At 39.6% G+C, this 21,045-nt stretch overlaps 1 protein-coding gene across 8 annotated transcripts in view; it reads right to left on the minus strand.

The window, feature by feature from the left end:
- The window catches only part of LOC107078318 (early endosome antigen 1-like), a 153,322-nt gene that overhangs the window by 76,278 nt on the left and 55,999 nt on the right, over window positions 1–21,045 (minus strand). For all 8 annotated transcript variants that reach the window (XM_069190851.1, XM_069190850.1, XM_069190854.1 and 5 more), the window contains 7 exons: window positions 15,380–15,538; window positions 15,201–15,284; window positions 14,406–14,552; window positions 10,605–10,772; window positions 10,007–10,186; window positions 3,804–3,887; window positions 2,523–2,690 (listed from right to left, as the gene is read on the minus strand). In XM_069190851.1, coding sequence (XP_069046952.1) covers window positions 2,523–2,690; window positions 3,804–3,887; window positions 10,007–10,186; window positions 10,605–10,772; window positions 14,406–14,552; window positions 15,201–15,284; window positions 15,380–15,538 — 990 coding nt within the window. The remainder of the gene's footprint in view (window positions 1–2,522; window positions 2,691–3,803; window positions 3,888–10,006; window positions 10,187–10,604; window positions 10,773–14,405; window positions 14,553–15,200; window positions 15,285–15,379; window positions 15,539–21,045) is intronic.

The raw sequence follows: 21,045 nt of genomic DNA on the forward strand, positions 1-21,045 counted from the left end.
AGACAGGATCAAAAAAAGGCTAACCATCAGCTAAAATAATTATAGACATTACATGCAATAATAACAGCCTCTAAGATATAACTATAAAACCAGATGTTGTCCATTCACTCAAAGGCGCTCCAATTTTTTTTCTTTAACATTTTGCATAAAGATGGACGGCAGCGACTCCGGACGTCTGCAGACTGTGGAACAGCGAAGGTGCCGTCACCCAGGCTGCTCGGCACATTAGCAGCACATGCCAAAGAGATGAAGTAAAGTGCCAGGGTCTTCTGGATATCTGGGTTTTGGACAGGGGATGCGAGCCGCAGGGGTGACATGAAACTAGAAAGTGCAATCCGACCCATTACCCAATACGGCCACACACGCGGTGTCGCAGAACAGGACAACTCGAACAGAATGACTTCACACAAACACGAAACCAACTGGAACGCTAGGCAGCACGAGTCACATTTGCCCTGAAACCAGACTCATCAGAAGCAGGGCGCCGCGCTCAAAACCCTAAACTCTTCGTCTTCAAGTTCAAGTTTCAAGTTTATTGTCATTACACTCATTTATATGGTATATGATATAACAAAATGCTATTTAGCTAGCTCTCGGACATAAGTAGAACAAAGAGAAAAAACAACAACAACAACAACAACAACAACAACAACAACAACAACACAATTGTGTAGCAAAAAAAAGACAGAGACAACAGGCAGTGTGCAAAAAAACAACAACAGGCAATGTGCAAAAAAACAACAACAGGCAATGTGCAAAAAAACAAAAAGGTAACAGGTTATGTGCAAAAATATGCATCAACAGAATAAAATAAAGGGATAGAAATTACGGGGAGTGAGCTTTTGACATGTAAGTAGAGGTAGATTTTCAAAGTGTGTTTGGGTTTTTGGTAAGAAAGAAGGCACTGTGAGGTTCAGATCACAGGTGAGAGGTGAGCCCTCCCCGCTCTGCCAAGTCTCCCCTCTGGGGACGGCTAACTTACAGCTGAGTACCAGCACTACTCGCTAACAGGTGCTCAGACACGGAGCCCGTGAGCGAGCCGGACTTTACCTGGCCAAGCACGTCACACAGCCGCCACCAGCAAAGCCACTCGCCCGCTGGCAGGCCTGGGTGGACTAGAATAACGGAGTGGACTGCGGTATTCAAACCGCCTAGGGGATCAAATCTCCCAGGCTTGTGTACATTCAAGCACCGATGTGTTTTCAATAGCAGACACACAGCACACACCACATGCATACGGAAATCTGAGCCTTCACCTGACAGAAAATACTGATTGGATTTATGCACCGGCTTTGCTTGTCTCAAAACATTGATCACTGCAAACTGTATATAATGCTGTACCACAACGTGGTGCAGGAAACAGCTTTGTAATGGCAGAAATAGGAACCACACAACAGCTGCAAGCAAAAAAAAAACATTCAGACACTGTTCTCTAATAACTAATAATAACAATACAGAAGCACTTCCACTTATAGCTGCTATTGTGGAAAATGCTTTTTGCTAAAGGAAATGTTACAGATATTCAAATTGTGTTTCTGGTGCCTCATCATTCACAGAAGAATGACTCCTTGACCCCATTTTGCAGCTCTCCTCTGTGGCGATGAGCATCTTTATGTAACTTCAGCCGTCTCATTCAGCTGGCTACATCTGTCAGGTGAGCACTGTGAGGTTCCCCAGCCTTGCTCTCTTTTTTAAAATGAAGGTTATTGTTATTTGTGCTTGCTATTCCCTTCAAAAGACTGTCGCACTATATTCTGCTGGTGTCACTTTCACAAAAAATCTCTCATATATTAATTTGCTAAATAGAGACGTCAACATATTAATTAGTCAAGACAATTCAAAGCCCTTAATAATACAAACTATTCAGCTGTAGGCTACTGGATTTCAACTCCATTTCAGACAGCTGTATCAAATTTCATGCAGATATTCTCCTAGCCTTTCTCCTGACAAACTAGAAATAAGAACATTCTGTGAAATTTCCAGACGTATTACAGCAGTTGCTTTCTGAACGAAAGAAAAATACATCTGAAATACGCAATCTGGATTTTTCTTAAACTGGCCTTTGACTTTTAACATTGATTACTCAACAAATAGACCAATTCCCTTTTCATTAATTTGTGGCATTTGGCTGTTCTATTCCTCCATCATAATGAAAACATGTGGAATATGCTTTGATTACCATGAATCAGATTTATGTTCCTGAACTTGGAACTCTCCCTAAGAAGAGATGTAGTCACATTAAACTGAGCTGCTCTTCAAAATATTTCAGAAAGAGTAGGGGGATATGTCGGCATGTTAGTCTTAATTGCATATGCAAAAGAATATAACTTTGTTTATAAATACAACTAATATGTCTTAATCAGTTTTCTTAAGCAATGCTTGCAAAGTAGGTTAGTTTATACAACGAGGCAGCAGAGTCTTCAGGGTCTGACAATGAAGTTTAATTTAGCACATAATGTATGATAATTAAGCATTTAAACCAAAAAACAAAACGTTTCCTGTATGTCCTGGCCTGCCTGTACCTCTTGTTGTGCTGTTCTGTGTTTCTCCATGACAACCGCCAACTCCAGCTCAAGGTTCTTCTTTTCACTGTTCAGCTTGTTAATGTCCTGGGATTGCTCCTTTATTTGGTCTGTCAGCTGTACAGTCTCTTCCTTCAGCTTCTGCATAAGATTTTCCCTGTGGAGCAACTGGAAACAGAAAGCAAGGATGCAAGGCTCATTTCGAATCACTTAACCCTCTCTTTCAAATTTAACAAAAGTGGAGGAAACCGCTAGTCTGTACTGCTGTTGAGGAAGTGGCATGAATTTGAACCAAAAAAGGGGTAAAAAAACAAAACAATGGACCTGTTCAGTCTTTAACTAATGCTGAAAAGACTGTCAAAGTAAATTAAGCAGAGCTCTTAAATACAACAAAATCTGTACACTGTTTTGCTTGGTGACCATGGTTCAGGTTAAATAATTTCGGTGTAATTTTTAATGATACTCTGTACTTCATTCTTACAAAGAACTTCAGTATTTTACACAATGATTTCTTGAGGTTATGACTTTATTTTCGGTAAAGGGATGAATGCTAATTTCAGTTGACACTGGTAAGTGAGAGGACATGGTCCCCATTTTTAGGTATTTCTCTGCCTATTTGACATCTGATTATTCACTATCACTATTTTTTGCAAACCTTGTGAAGAAAATAGTTCTAAAACGAGCATCTTTGTAAACAATGATACATCCTTGAAAATATAAGGAGTGGTTAATGTGTTAACCATTATATAAACCCCAATTTAAAAAAAAAAACATTAGGAATTCCCTAAAGGCTAAAGAAAAGAGGTGTTTTCTCAGACAGCTGAGGAGTGTCAGACAGAGTTTTATAAAATCAAGAGCTGGCAGTCTGATAAAAACATGCCAAAGGATTTCAGGACCCTATGGAGAAAACCTCACACATGTTTTAGACTACAAGCTCAATAGAACATGTTTGAATTTATAGTATTTGATATTATTAACAGTGAACATGTAAAACCTTAAGAAACAACAAAAATATCTATAATGAACATATGCAGTTGACTAAAACTAACTGCAAAAGTCTGACTGAACCACAATCATAAGCTGAGCACGGAAAATTCCATGGGTCGCCCAAAACACCTCCTAACGTTCCCACACAGCATTCAATCTTCTCATTTGCAATGTTATATGAGATAACAATCTTCCATATATTAAGATCAAAATTAATAATATGGCTTTTTTGCAGACAGATTCTTTAATCTCTCATTTTTCACAAATGCAAAACCACTACTTACTGCTACATACCTCTTTGTAACATTCAGAGTACTGGTTTTGTGCTTCTAACAGCTCCTTCTGTAGGACTCCCAGCTTGGTTTCCTTTTTATGTATCTAAGAATAAGCAGATGCCATTAACATGGATACGAGCACAGACAAATACAGAGCTCTGAATGCCAGGTTTCATTCACCATTCAGAAAAGCACGTTGTACACATTTTCACTTGGTACCTGTAAACACAAATTTGAAAAAAAAATGATTCGAGCAAAATACAGGCTGAGAGAAGGAAGAAAAAACAGAACTTTCACGAGAGCACTATTAATCTGAAAATGTAAAATTAAATATTTAACCACGCCACTGTCTTGAGAATAGCTACAAACGACAAGAGGACATCAGGCCCAATTCGCTCCTTTGGTTGGTTGTAACTAATTGATCTGAGGATCATTTTAAACTCCATAGCATCTAGAGATAAAAATCTTTTCATATTTAATTTCCCTTCACAACAATACAGTATGTAGGGCATTACAGCAAATCATTTGTTCACCATTGTGAAGATGTGTAAGGGTAAAAGTGGGTGTTTTTTTGTCATGGAGAAGTAGGAACAACTTCCTTGTTTACCATTTTGCCTTTGAATTTGTTTGGGCTTTCTGTTTTTATGGTCATGTCTAATAAGCCACTTTATATGCTGGAAGTTTATCTCTGGTTTCAATAACATCTTCAATCTTCTGTTTTCAGAATGAGAGTCAGTTTCTTTAAATGAGATATTAGTTTCAATCAGCACATGGGGTGAATGAACCGTTTAGAAAGATCTTGCCATTGCGGCACCCTCTGCAACATGAAAGGCTCTTGTCTCCCCATTTTCTAAACACAGAAAAATGTATCCCTCCAATTCAGAATATTGAATGTCTTATGGAAAGTGAAAGGTCATTTGTTACTGTCCACAGGATTGATGGAGTTAAGATAGCTCCTTGACCTTCACCCCGCACGCATGAAGAACAGTCTCAGATGACAAAGCATCAGGCAAGTTTACACAGAATGTCCTTACTTATTCCAGATTGCATTTCTGGCTCGTTCATTTGTGCGCCACTTAAATGCATGTCAAGATTTAATTACCCCAAGTCCTCCTTCATTAAACTGCAAACTGTCATTTAATACTACTTGGCAATTCCAGCTATCTGCACCAATTCAAGGACTTTTGTCTGCTTTCTGCCGTCATTTTAAAATGATATTCTGGAATAATTGCTTTCGTGGCCTGTGCAAACAATGTCAAGGTCAATCACAGCCCAGCCTTGTCTGCCTGTGGCTGAAGCCCTCACTTCAGTGCGGCCTGCGGCCCCATTTCACATCTGAGCTTAAACGTGGCGAGGGGGCAGAACTCCCTCCTTGCCTCTCTTGTAATCCAGTTCATAATTGATGGCAAAAGAGATCAGAACAAAATAAAACGGGCTCAATGGCGTTAAGTCGCTTATTAAAAACAATACAGCAACCCCATCCTTCCCAATTCATTCAGCGCTAAATACAGGGATTATTTTTCCATGTCCAGGCTTGACCCCTGGATTACAGAACTGCACTGTGTGAGACAGAGAGGGGGAAAAACCTTCAGTCCACACAGATACTGCTGCACACTGTGAGACGATTTTTTTCTTGGAGAAAGGAGGGGGTTAAAAACAAGTAAAAAGCAAGATTAGTATTTTTTTTCCAAGAAGGATCTGTTGCATTAAAACGTTATTTTCTAAACTGACACGCATGTAAAATGTAATGCTGAAATAGTCATAATATAAATCAAAGGTTCTGTCAAACGCAAAAGAATTCACTCACAATTTTAACAAGAATGAATGCTAAGATATGAACTGGGCATTTTCTCTGTGATGAGACTGCACTGTATCCATGGAAAAGCTCTTTGATATTTGGATTATTTTGCCAGTGGCCAAGAAAGCAGTTAATATGTTTCACAGACTGCATCAAAAGCTCTTGAGAGAACTGTATCATATCTGTACTGCATAATTTCTTTGTGTTTGTACATTTTACGCATGCATAATATATCATGCTACACCCCTCCCCAGCACATTAAACAGGCTCATTGTAGCAGACTTGTACAGCACTGACATAAGGGCAGTGTCACAGCAGACACTTCAAACACAAGAAACAAAGATAATTAAAACAGTGTACAATTCACCCAGAGAAACTGTATCATGATGCAATGATTAAAAAGTAATGTACCTTTTACACACTTATTTGCCAATACTTTTAACTGCACGTCTACATTAGTTACTGAAAATACCCGCTCAACAAATTTCCCATCTTCCGAAACCCCACCTTAATTTAGACACGACTTCACTGGCTCCCCATTACTCAGCTCATGCAGTTCAAAAATGTACTTTTAACTTCTAAAGCTCCACATCATCTCCACCCGTCTCAGTAATCCCCGTTTTCCAAGCAGGGCTGTATGTTCTGCTGAGGCTCACGTTCCAGCAGTACCTTCGTACTGTAGGCACAAGATCCTGGGACACACTTTTCAAGTCGTCCTCCTCCACAACTCCACCATTATTTACAGTTTTTAAAACTACACCAAAAATGTATTTTTTCCCTTTTCCACATTTTATTTATTTGCACCTTTATTTCTCTTGTGTTTAACCCTGTTAAGTGCCCAAAACACTGTTAGCATACATGGGCACTGAACTAAATCCTTTCCTTAAAGCAGGCGTAAACCATTTTAAGAGCCAATTAAAAGTGCCAGATACAGTCACAAGGGTTCCATTAACGTGAGCTCCGTCAGGAACACCAGAAATGCGTCGAAGTGGACATAAGCTGTCCTAGTTCTGTCACTGCCACAGGTGGACCTGGGCAATGCTCAATGCATCCCAACTGCAGTGGAAGCACTCAAAGAATGTAGGTCTGCTCATGCAGGTCGAGTGGAAACACCTTCTGCAGGTCTGTCACGCCTGCGGCTGGGCCAGAGAAAGCACCAGCAAACCAGCAAACTCTTGACACCACCACCGATGTGATGAGTGAATATCTGATTGTGATGAGCAAGAGAGCAGAGAGATGAGGGGAACAGAAGCCAAGAGAAAAGAAATACCAGAGAATGGGGAGAGAGGAGGTAAAAAGAAGGATAAAGAAGGAAATGGGCGAGGCAGACTCCAGAGGGAGGATTGGAAATCGGCAGTCTGTAGATGGACAGAGATGAAGTGGTGGCCTTCTCAGTTTGCACATGCTCTCTCCCTTTTTTTTAAGCTGCTTTTCCCTGTTCCGCCCGCCGGCTGACGCAGCTCCCCGGCCTCACTCTGGTCTTAACCAGGAGGTGCGCAGTGACTGAGCAAGATCCCAAACTGAAACTGAACGCACAGTAACAGAGCAAACATTAACTGAGTTTCAGAATTTTTTACAAGTGCTAAAAAAAAAAGCAACATGCCAGGTGTTTAAAACATTTGGCTTTAGGACAAGTTATATGTTTTGTCAGGAGTGAAGTTCCTAAATTAATTAGGACCATGTATACCAATTTCTGCAGAAAATGAATAAATGTTAAAGCAGCTTTGGGCTAAAAATGAGACAGAAATTATGAATCTACCCAGAGTGCAAATACTGGTGTATGTTGGGGAGGCAAAACCTCTTAAGGGTGATAAGATGTTACACAGGATATTCTCTTCTGATTCTGGAGTGTGCTCGCACAGCTAAGTCCTGCATCTCTAGTGCAAATGTAGAAGTAAAAATACAAAGACCTTTACCATCACCTTAGTCAGCTTACAGCTAGTCTTCCCACTGAACTAAAACTAAATAGAGTATTTCATGTAATGAAACAAATTACAGTGTAAAGTAAATATGTAATATTTCCTTATTTCCGCCACACTGGAATAACATCTCCAGCTGCTTCCGCTTCACCAGATCTGCGCCACTTTATAGACGTCTCTGTGTGCACTGGTCACTCGTGCTAATGCTCAGTCTTCCCTGGAGGGACTGCATATGAGAAGCATATGCAGCAATCAAAACTATCACTTCTTAAGCATGTTTTTGCCGGGTCCTTTGTTAATTACATTTGATTACACAACGGAGGCTTTATCTATAACCATTTTGGAACAATATTTGCTCAAAGCTCAGCTTTGACTGAGGCGGCCTTGTTTTCCAGCAAGGCATGAAACCATTCTCAGCTTTATCATTGTTTTCAAATGCCAAGCGCAGGACAGTCCATAGACATTCAGCCTGACACGCCAAGGGGAAGCAATGGCAGGTACCCTCTGACTCCTTGACCCAGACTGGCCTATTACAGTAACTCTGTTCTCATTACAATGTGGAACAACAAAGCTGGAAAAAGTGCTTATGTTCCAGATACAGGGAAGATGCCAGAAGTCAATGACTTACACATAACAGAAGCCTTGACATTCCCACATCGCCATAAGATAGGATCTTATCCTTAGCAATTATTTAATTTAATCTTTCTCCAAGTCTTGATCAGACTATCCACAGCAAACCAGGAGAACATAAGTAAAAACTGGGCAACTTACAGTATATAAGTTATATTACGCTGGACAAAAAAAAATACCTGGGACTTGAACAAACCCTTTGGTAATATATATATTAAAAGGCATGCCTTTAAACTAAACGGTGTTGAAATCCAACCACTAGATGAAAAACTAACATAAATCCCTATCATCAGAATCTGACACAGCGGGTTGAAAATATGTTGCCACACCCAGACTCAGAAACCCCAAGCAATCTTAAGACACTGAAGGCACTTCTCCGGTTAAAAGAACAATAACAAGGTCCCCGGATCCAGCTGTACTGCCTGCACAGAGAGGGGCGTCGTGCTGGTGTAATTCACAGGCCTCGCCTGAACCTTTCCTCCATCCCAGCTGGAACGGGCTCTGCGACCGGAGCACAGGCCGCCACAGACGGCAGCTTGAACCTGAGATCCTGCCCAGTCTGGCAGCTTCAGGAGCCACAAGGCAGGAGGCAGGGCGATGCGATCGCGGAGCTCTGAATGGAATCTCCCACAGAGCCTGCTGGTGTTGTGCCTGAATGCAATCAGTGCTATTGTCACTCTCCTTTCATGCGGATTAAAGTTCACAAGCACTAATTGGCTTTTTTTTTGTTCTGCTGTATTTTAACGTAGACCAGCACACAGCTGACACAAAACACATTTTGTCCTGGACGGTTTTCCTTTTTGTCATATTAGCCATCTTACAACATTAAGCAAAAATGACCCCCTCTTCCGTGATTTGTTTTACATGCACGGCTGTTTTGGCAAAGAAAACCTATTAGAATAAAGAAAAAATAACTTTTGAAAAAAAAAGTTTCGTAATTGGGGCTTGAAATGTTAAAGCAATAAATAACCACAAAGACTTTGCATTAACATAAACTCAGAAACATGGAAAAACTTATTTCAAATGAAAACTTTCAAGTTATTTGTTCAGCTGCACTAATGTTTGGAAAGTTAGAAACAAAAGCCATTATTGTTCAATGTATTTTTTACAGGAAATAGACAGTGGCAAAGTTACAGTAGTTCAACATATGAGATCAGAGAGACAGTTTTTATAGTAAACCAAAACCAGATGTTGGAAAGACACGGGACCCTTGCAGAAATTAATAGCCATGTTGTTTGCTTTGCAAATCTGAAGATAGGAGTGAGTTGGATTAATTGAGAGCCACCATCCACAGGCACAGTTTTATCATCTTTGCTGTTTTGTTGTTTATTACATTTATGTCATAACACATAATCCTAAAAATAATGACAATTTGGGGAAAAAGGGCAAAAGAATCAGAGAATATTAAAATATAATCACCTAAAGGGTTTTACCACTCGCATTAAATCTAGATATCCGATGCTTTTATTCTTAACGGCTCGCCGCCTGAACACTATGATGTGATAACAAAATGAAAATATGAAGGCACTTTGAAAGCAACGTCTTGTGCAGATCAAGGCTTCCTTATTTTTTAAATCCCTTTGTCCTCAAAATATGTTAATTCTCCAGATCTTAACACTAGATTTTACAGAAAAACTCTCTGGCAATGCATGATACCAAAAACCCCAAACCATACACACGGCTCTCTTTTATTGTATAAGATAATAATAATAATACAAATGAGTGCAATTTTTGAATGTTGATATGTAAATAAGGCATAGAGAGGTTAGGAGAATAAACTCCCTATTCTTGCAACAAACATGTACTGGGAATTCCTGATCACAGACGTTCTGAAAAACATCTGTCTATACAAAGCAGTTCTATATACCCTCTTACCTTATTGCCAGCTGCTTTCCTTGTGTCTTTTAGAGTTTCACTTGCCCTACTTAGAGCCTCCTGCTGTTTCAGGATCTGATCTTCCAGCTGTTGTGACTTTTCTGTTTTTTCCTGCAATTTGGACTTGAGCAGGCCAACTTCTAGAACCAGGGTGTTAATTTGCTCTTCACTGCTTCTCAACTAAAAAGAAAATAAAGATCTCTTTTTCAGCACATTCTGAAATATAATTGTTATCTGATAAGAGGGTAAGATAAGATACTTTCTAGTAGAGCTCAGAAGCATCCAAATTATTTTTTACCACGATCTCACATACTTTCACTGTAGCAGAACCTTTGCTATCGATCATCACTGTCTAATCAATTCTTGAAATTAACTCACAGAACAGATCATCTAACTTTTCCAGTGATTTTTCCAGAACTGCAAGACTTCTCTTCATTGGAAGTCTGTTCTGTAATGATCTCCAGTTTATTTAAGATGATCATTACCACATTTTATATAATAAACTTTAATATAACTCAAGTTAAACTCAACATTTAACTTTTCTAAAACTAAAGCTTTCCAATCTCTAGGACTAACAATTTCACAGAATTTAAGATACCTTGTTTTGCAGACTCTCAAGCATCTCCTTCATGTGACTACTTTCCTGAGAGAGCTCATTGTTAAGACACTCTTTCATTGTCACTGTCCTCTTCAAAGAGTCTTGTGTTGCCTTCAAGGAAGTCAAATCTATTCGCATGTGTCGGATTGTTTCCTCATGCTCATGTACCTCCAAGCAAAACCAAACAATAGTAAAAAAAACTGAGACGAACAGACAACACTCACTGACGCAGCGAGGCAGGAAAGTACGGGTGATAATGTGAGCAGCAAGACTCGGGCATACGGAGTTACAAGCTGGAAGAGACAGGAAAAAGCAAAGCCAGCACAACATCAGAAAAGGCGAGCTGAAATGTTTACACCCCACTGTATTTATTTTGTTTCAACAAATGGCATATTTATTCTCAGTTTAAATGATTGGAACATCTCAGCGGACTTACCGATATAAAACTAAAGAAAGAATCAGGATGAGCTATTGGTTTATATGACAACATATTAACCTTATCAAGATGATATTCAACAGAGACAAGTTTTGCTAGACTTCTACTGCAGATGCTTGACAACACCGTCACCACTTGGCAGTGCTTTGCGATCTATTTTTATCCTTTTATTTTTTAAAAATGATGCTTAGCGCATAAGAATTAGAAGAAGTGCATTAGTATCAAGCAGATGAAAAAAAACAGCATAACAGAATGCAGCAAATAAGGTTAAGCTTAAAATCCAAATGTTACACAACCAGAGACGCTTTTGATTAGCCTTTGCAAGTTAAATTTAATTTCTAAATTATTTATGACAAGTAACCTATAAAAAGATAATCTTGTGCCAATTAACTTCAGACGATGTTTGTTCTGCTAAGAAATACTGTAATAATGTATAATTCCACATTTATAGTCAGAATTCTCGCACATACAAGTGTTTTACTGATGCATATTTGATATTTGACAGCTTGTTCGGAATTCATGAACTGGCATCTGCTGCCCCCAAACCAAAGTGTTCCTGAAAACCCAATGTCCCGATTCACCGATGCCGTGTGAAAAGAAATGTTTTGCTGGACATGTGCAGCGGAACGTGTGCCTGAGGACAGCAGGAGACGGGCAGCACGTGAGACCCTGCACTGTCTCCTGTGGGCAGGGTGATCCTGCAGTTCGAGAGCGCTGGACAAACACCTCACATTACATGCAAGTCCATGTGCTGTCAGGAGAGACATGGAAAGGGTATTCCAATAATCGCCTGAAGCCTTTGTGAGATCTGACTCAACAAAACCTGCCCTCACACCAAGCGAAGGCAGGGGTCTCCCATGATGCCCACAAGCTGCCACAGTGTGCAGGCTGTGGTCGAGCTGCGTGTGCAGCATCTCGGGAGCTCAGTTCTCTTGAAAGCAGGGGTATCTCAGTACTTCCACAATGAGAAACGGAACATCACGCAGAGGGTTTACACAAAAACAAGTTATTTCTCATAGTCTGTAGCTCTATCCAATCTGATCTGTTGGCACCACTGTTTTTTTTTCCAAGTAAAAGCAGGTGCCTGAACAACGTAAATGCTCCATGTCATTGGAATATAATACATTTCAAAACTGAACTAAAATATTTTTTTAGAGTGACATTTCCTACATATAAATGTGACTCACAGTGTATCATAATGTGCTACCACTGATTTCTCTTTGAAATAAAATTCTTTATACCATTTATTCTGCATTTTGTCATTACAAACAATGCCATCGCTCAGCAATGATCAAGCAAAGGTGGCAAATGATTTTATTTTTCACATTTTATCAAATATGGGCCATTAGATCTCAATGACAAGGAACAGAAAGGCCAGGACGTGACATCTTTAAAAAAAATGCATGGATTCACAAATCCATTCAGTATATTAATTACAACTGCATAAAAAACTGAAAATGTGTCTGCAAACATTATGACGAGAGAATATCTAGTTATAATTTCTCAGGGTCAAAACAAAAATGTCAGCAGGTCTTCTTTTCAGGCTGAATTAAAAGGTAACATCCTGTAATTGGAATGTCACAACAACAGCACATTCAAAAATCAAAGAATATGAAATTGTGACTGTAAAATCAGAGACCTCTCTTGACAACTTCTGAAGGTATTACTCATTAAACTACAAGACTCGCAAGAATTATCTGAGAACTAGACCGCACAAAGAAAAATGACCAGTGGCAAAATAATGATATGGATAAAATATCAAGCAGGACAGTTTTTGTGAAGCACTAAAAATAATGACACAATAATGTCAGTGTAAATAAGAAAAGATCTATGAAAACGGCCAAAACACATTGGCAAGAAATTCAATATTAACAGGCTCCAGCAGACACAAAAAACCTGTCTGGAGATGCAGCTGCTATCTAGGTCAGACTTCACACCTGTTAAATATCAACAGGACAGAAGAACATCTTGATGTTTAAATTCCCTGAAAATGTTCAAAACTCGTATTATACATTAAATACAAGGTTTACAAGGTGTGGTTGTGACAGTGTACGAGTTACAAAGAAACTAGTAGAGGTTAATTCTGCGCTTAAAATAAACAGAATAAACAGCACAGACTTTTAGCTTAAGGGCCTTCTAAATATGTGTTTATTTATTAATATAGTTATAGTTAACCTCCACTTCCAAAACAAACCTCCCAGCTCATGCATAGTACGTGTACTTCACATTCCTATTCAAACCTAAGTTCTGCTGCTGGAAAATGTCTAAATAAGAGGATCTGAGCCCTTCCTGCCATTCCTGAACTGCATTCACGCATTGCACAGAGACCAAGAGGGCTTCCTTGAAGTGCCGGTGGGTTGGTATCCCATGTGGATCAAGCCTGTGTGGTTGTGTGTGGTCTTCCATGCTCTGTTTAATATGTGTGTACATTTACTTTGTGTATACCAATTCTATTTATGCCACTAGCCTCGGGCCTGTTTAAAATGAGTATTTGCAAAAGCATTACGACACAACTCATTAAATGGGCAAAATGGAGAGCTTTATTGTTAGTATGTATAACCACAAGGCAAAGACTCCATGCAAAAGCTTCCCCTCACCTTTGAATGAAAACACTTATCCCACTACAGCAGCTCCTACTCTTGAGAAATTAATTTGCCTTTTTAAGTAAAGGTGTCGTTTGGATATTCCTGGTCTCTACCCACTGTTTCTGGTTCAGTTGGAAAACAAGCTAGAACAGTAACCTTAAAGTCTCTGATTTTGCAAGTGAGTGAAACCATTATATTTTCATTATCTTTTGTTAGAAAAACCCCCATGATGTTGTTACGAAGAAGTAATGCCCAAGTTGATGGTGGTCTAAATAATTTTGTTCAGAAGATGCTGTTTTTCTCCTAAAGTGCTATTTGCATTGCTGCTTGGTTTGCGTGGTCATGAAATGGGGCCTCCACTTAATGATCCAGCAGACACAGCCTCTTACCCGAACCGCATTGATCCCCGACTGGGGCTGGCTGCTTTATCTCAGCGTAATGCTTTCGAGTGGGAAACTTTCATTTCGATTTGTTTCATTTACAGCAGCGGGTAAGGTGATTACTTAACAGGTACTACATCCCTATTACACCAGTCATCTCAGATACAGTGTCATTTTGACAAATTGTTAAAGATGTCTTTTTCATCATGCGTCATTATTCACAGCAGCTTTGATTTATTCCTGTAAATGGCAGTGCTAAAAATTTGCAAAACTGAAATGCCAGGTGGATGCAACTACTTCTGTAACACTGTTTCTAGAATAAAGCTTGTTAGACTCATTCAACTCTTAACTCCCAGAATGCACATATGCAGACAGCGTAATGAGACGTAAACTCGCATACCTGCAGCACAGCTTCCTTTTCCGAGAGTCCCACTCGCTCAAGCTCTTTCTCCAAGGAAAGTATTAACTGGTCTTGTCTTTGAACGTCACTTAACGCAGCCTGATATTTATCCCGCATCTGTTCGAGCAATTTTTCAAGGGTACAGATCTGCAATACAGGAGCAGTCGGGCACAAAGCAAATAACAAAAGATACTGTAAGCATTTAGAATGAAGTACACCAAAAACACGTACTGGTTGTGTTTTCCAAGCATGTGCAATTATGAAGGGATGGTGGAAAGTTAATAAAGACTAACCACAGCAACATTATATCATCATTAGTATTATTATTATATTCTTATTGTAGCTGTCTTTCTTCTCCATTTTGGGAGTGAGTTGCCATTGCTGGGTGGGGGTGGGATGTTTTGTGATGTTCTAAATGTTGGTTATTTAGTAAAATAAAAATTTTAAAAAATATTCACTGAAAGTGGAAACAAAATATAAAGCCGGCTTCCGATAATGTATATATTTGATAATGACAATATTTGAGCGCAGCCACTGAACAGAACGTCTACCCTGGACGTACAATCAGTGCCAGTGGAGGTAAAACCAGCTTCCACCAAGATTTCAGCAAGGCCTTTCTCCTGGTATGATATGAAATCAGCTAGAGTTATAACACTGGCATTAATCCACTCATCAGATTACAGCAGACAATTGCAAAAGGTGCACTGACAAGGTACCTTTGAAACATGCCCCACCGCCCAGTGCCCAGTACGATTTTTGTAATGGGATGTATTTAGCACAGGGCGACAAACTTGCCTTCTCCTCTGCCAGTGCCTGTCTCTCATCAGACTCGAACTGCTGCAGTTTCAGCTGATGGATCACACCCTCTGTACAGCTTATCTGTAGGGATGCAGAAAGCTGCTGGTCTCATTGGTGCAACACGGGTGACACGCACAGCATTTGCACACCAGATGAGTGGGGAAAGACAAACTGACCTCGCTGCTGAGAACGTCCTGCTCTCTCTGAGCTGCCACCGCCTGGGCCTCCAGTCTGGCGTGCAGCCGGCCATTGTCTTCTAGAGCATTTCGATATTTAAGCTGAAGATCTTGCAGGTCATTCTTGTGATCGCCGAGAACTCTTTCCAGCTTTGAAATCTTTATATGAATATGAAATTACAAAGTCACATACAAAAGCCTTCTTTAATTGCACTAACTCATTCTGTATTAGATAACAGATTGTCCAAAACAACTTTCATAGCAAAATACTTGGTTTTAACTATTAGCTAAATGGCTTATTAGAGATATTAGAATGTCTTTGTCAGATGAATTACTACTTCAGCTACAAACTTCAAGCATAAATAGCCTATAAACAGCTTTTGTTTACTTCTGAAAAAGTACTAATGCACAAGATAAAAAGACACTTAGAAAATACACAAGAAAGCAGTGTAGAAAGCAGCACAAGAAAATACAGACCTAGAGTGAAGATTTATCTTGTATTTGTAGCCCTCAGAAACAATAGACTACACAGTACGTCTGTTAAGACAACAGATCGACAGAAACCTTACTCATAGGAATGTCTTATTCATATTAACCCTTGTGGTTTAATTGTCCAGTGTTCATTAACTGGAAGCTTTCCCCCCCCCTTTTTTTACAATAGAGAGCTCCTACGAATCCATGGCTGAAGAATGCTCTGCTTTAGACTGCGATTTAAGGAGACTGAATAATGTTGAAGAAGACGAGTAAGACCACAAACTGGAGTGCTAGCCACACATCAGAAGCTTTCCTAAAAGCATATCATACTTTAAAAACATAATAGGTAAATCATATACCTAGAGATTTTATACTTCTTTTGACTAAACAAACACTAGTTTAATCTGGAAAGTAAGATCAAAATCACACATACATATACACTGTATATAGGAACAAGTAATAGGTTTATTCCATAGTGAAAAGAGAAGAGAGAAAACACCACGTTTCAGCTGTGGAACCTTCTTCAGGTGAAAACTATTACTTGTTCCTTTGCAGACTACACATGCTGACGTAGCTACCCACCTGACCCACTATATACTGTATATAGTTTGGGGCTCTTCCAAACTACAGTATCTGCAGGGATTTGGCTAAGAACTGCATGAAAACCAAGATCAAGATCTTAAGAACATAAAACCATAAGAAGGATTAGGAATGAGAGAATGCTCTTCAGATCATCTGATTCTTAAACCCAATTAAATACTAACACAAAAATCTACAAGCAATGTCTTTGCTGTTTTTTTTTCAGATTTTTCTTGTTGCATCTGAAAAAAAAACAATACCGTAAAACTGGAGGTGGTTTGCGAGGCCAGACATTAAATTTGCTCACTGAAAGGCTGCTAAAGGGGGCCCAGCTCACTGTTCACAAAATGGTTTAAATTTTTCTAGTTTCTTCAGTTAATAAAAGAAATGAAACACTCCAACTTCTTCCGAGCTGCCACCTGACAATCCTGCAGTCTGTCTGTGTGAACGTGAAGGCCGAACGTCAAGTGGAAAGAGGCAAGAAGGGTGGGGGTGCTCTGAATCCGGATGGGATTCTCTACTCTCCCGGGGTTAGAAAGTGGCAGACGTGTACATATGGGCAAAATATGGAAAAGGGACATCTGCATCTACCAAAGACGGCTGAGGAAAGTAGAGGTGTCTTATTCATAAAGCACAAGTTACAGTTTGGGGTTAGAAGGATCAAACTTAAATGATTTATAAAAAACAGAATTGCTTTTTCTTCGTTATACCACCAGATTGTGTGGCTTTGCATGACACGAAGAGAAGGGCGACATGGAGGCAGGCACCTCTGAGCCCCCTGTCTCGGGTAAGGAACTGACTGGCGGAGAGGCGGCACCTCTCACTGACAGCAGCGCAAGCCTGCAATCCCCCTGGAAGCCACAGAGGGCGCTGTGTTGCTGAGAGCCAAGAGAATCCTGGTTAACTAACTCAACAGCGCCCTTGGATGCACACTGCTGCTGGGGACCCCCGATCCCGGCAATGGATGTTCCCCTCATTTCTACTACATTACACATGCGGTGACTTTTGTTCAAACCAAAGTTGAGCTCTAACAATAAATAAAAGTAAAACAAAAGGGGTTAATTGTGAATAATTAAATGAACGCTACTAATTTTGTAAAGATACCTCTTAAGTTTATTATAAAGAATAATTATATATGTACTGCAATATATTTACAATGAAAACATGTAACTTTTGAGAAACAAAATCCAATTCCACATTTCCTGTACAATGGTAATCTATACCCTTCAATTCAGCGCCTTAGTACCGATCACTCCTAAATTAATGATCCATTAGCTTCCCATGTGTATAGGGATAAAGGGAGGATTATTTAAGCCATGCATGAAGTCTATAAATGACAAAGTTAATGCTTTTCTGAAACCAAAGCCAATAATATGAAGGAAAAAAACCTTTGCAATTTTGGGCAAAGAAGTTTGTTTTTATTTCCTGCAAATAGAAAACAGTCTTTAGTACCCAAAAACTAAATATAATACAAGTTGAAGCCAGAGATGTTCAAATGATGTGATGCATGACATGAATAACCCCAATAGGATCATCTGTTAGGTGGAGATGTAATGTCACACATATTCTAACTGAAACTCCAAGTGACTTTGTGTAGTTTTGTGCAATATTGACTGCAGCATCAAAGGAAAACATGCAGTTTTAACTTTCTGAGACAAAAACTATCATTCAGAAGTTTCCTCCACAATATCAAGATTGTGCATAACTTACTGCTAACAATAGCTGTCAGAATACTCTGTGCCCTTTGTGATAGTTACTGTTGCACATTCCTCCCCTCACAGGAAAGGACTCCACCCACGACAGTGAAGGTGAGTTAACAGACATAGTGACGTCATCAAAACGTCCTGTGAAATGTAGAAAGTATGTTAGAATGTTTCCGGTCAAGAGGTTGTTATAAGTGCAGCGGTAATTTTCAATACCACCACATCACTGTTTAAATCATGAGAATATAACATTAAAACAGCACTTCATTAAAACACCACAGGTCATGATAAATCTGATTATTAACACTTCTACCAGCTTCAAAATCCATACAAATAATTTTACAAACCCAAAAGCCACACAATTACAAGAGTAAGTATAGCTTTCTTTCACAAAGAAACCAAAGACAGGCAACAGAAAATCTGCCACATGAACCCTGCCAACAGTCCCAAAGTGCCACATATTAGCAGGACAGACACTCTACTAAAGTCAATGTGTTGTGAGATGTATATGAGCACTCAGAATAATCTCTAACTCTGAACATGGTCTGCTGTGTTTTAACTACTACTGTACCATAAAATGGCAAAAAAAATAACACATGTCCAGCTGATGCTGAAAGAACAACACAGCGGCTCTAACACACTGTCTGGAAAAAAAGGCTTGTAGTAAAACAAGCAGTGGAGAGATTAAAACGCTCCGTGCCATCTGTCTGTGGCTCCACTGTGAGGTCACTATAACTCCCTCTTGTACACTGATGCTGCGGCACAAGGGTGGCCAACCCTGGCCAGCAGGTCCTTCAGGTCACTCTTGAGGTCGGAAAACATGCAGGTTCTGATCGACCAAGCCAGCTCTGACAGGAATGGCCACCTGCAACCCGTGAAAGATACGGGGTCTGATGACACCGTAATTTCAGAAGATCTCTAAACTACTTAACTGCAGAAATCACCACAAGAAACAAAAAAAAACAACCTTTTTATACAGGAACTTTAGCACAGCTTCAAACAAGGGCAGGCTGTTGGGTCCATCTGTCCTGTTTTGGTTGATAGCAACGGTATTTATCACCTGATAAATTGGGGATTTCAGGCGGACCTATTCAATCTGGTGGTCTGGCAAACATTGCCTTTGAACAATTCCACCTGCTGGCTGAGTCGCAGTTGTGTACAGAGAGCGTACCAAGTAATGACAAACCTGACTAACACGCAGGTCCAAGGCCTATGTCTTGCGATCCTGCACACATATAGTACAGCATCTAAGATTGATTTTTAACATCTCGCAGGGGCAGAGTGAAGATTTGGAGTGGGTAAATGAAGTCAGTCAGAGGTCGGTAAGAAATAATTTTTAAAAAAGCAGAACGAAAAAAACAACTCTCAGTAGGACATGAGGGATAGAGGACACACAAGATGGCAAAGTGTATCGCGCACGTACACCACACACAAAGATAAAAGCAACACACAGTGACATACTGTTAAATTAAAATTTTATGTACAGTATAATACCACAAAAAATTACATTAAATATTGTAATATGATAAATAAGGACACCTAGTACCGTATGGAGTAAAACGGCTTATTTTAATTTATCTAGCAACATAACCAGCTTCCAGCTTATAAAATGATACATATCTTTAATTATGCTGTCATAATACAAAGTAATTTGGCAATGATTTTACTAGAAATGAGCTATTTTTGTACTCCGTGAACTCTCTTTTTTTGGACATCTACAGTCTAGGGGGTGAAAACTCGGGGGGACATAAAGTGGGGTCCCCCTGTATCTTTGACACACAGTGCCAACTGCTATGATCACCACAGTGTGGAAACCCTTAAGACTCTGAACACAACTCAAGCTCATCTTATAAAAGCAAGCACTAAATCATCGTATTCTGGACTTGGAATCTGCCTGTGAAGGATTTCATGGAAGATTTGCAGAGCACAAGCTATTGATAATGAAACTGAATGCAAATCACAGGTCAAATCGGTGCTCGGATCAGAAAGAGAGGAGAAATTCACACAATGAAGTGCATAAGACTACTGCATTTGAACAGTTTAAAACGAAAAGCAAAGGCAGCTGTGAATTCAATCAGCGTGAATGAAGAAGTGTTTTTCCCCGACACTGCCACTTGAAACAGAAATGAGGATACCACAGCCTGAAAAATGACAATCGCTATGGTCCAGACAAAATATTGCATATTCCTCCTCATTCTAAAGAACTGCAAGTAGCACATTTTTTTATTTGATTCTAAACCAGAATTGCAGCCAAGGGCAGAGATCACACATTTGATTACCGATAAGCAAGCGTGTGTATGTATAGATATGTTGAAAAGAAAATCATTTAAAATACTTGCAAAAGATTTGCTCAAATTAAAAACCGCAAAATAATACCAATCAAAAATAAACCCTTTTAAAAAACAAGGCTCTCTCTCTCACACACACACACACCAAGCCTAGGGCTTATCTGGACAAAAGAAGGTGATGGGTTCTTCAGACTCGTTTATGCAAACATTAACATATGGAGCCCTTAATGACTCTCATTACCTAGTGTGACAACTAACAATTATCAGCTGCCTTAGAGATTTTATCACACATGCTTAACTGTTGCCAAACTAAGACATGCGATAATGAAGACACAGCTGAAATGGGATGATGCAACAGACAATTAATTAAGCAATTAGCCTAATGAATTCTCTGCTCAAGCTCTTTTTTTTGGCTCAAGATATGAATTAATTACACTGTGTAATTAAATTAACCCGGTTTTAATTTCACAGCTGCACTCCTGGCACACCCTCTGCATCTCTCCAGCTTCCCCTGTACCAGAGGTAGGCTAATCTGTCCTGTCATCCGTCATGATGTCTTCTTCATACAGCCCTGCAGTTTTGCGCTTGAATGTCCGGGGCGAAATGCATGGTGGATAAATGG

This window comes from Lepisosteus oculatus, chromosome 6, assembly GCF_040954835.1.
Source record: "Lepisosteus oculatus isolate fLepOcu1 chromosome 6, fLepOcu1.hap2, whole genome shotgun sequence".
NCBI lineage: Eukaryota > Metazoa > Chordata > Actinopteri > Semionotiformes > Lepisosteidae > Lepisosteus > Lepisosteus oculatus.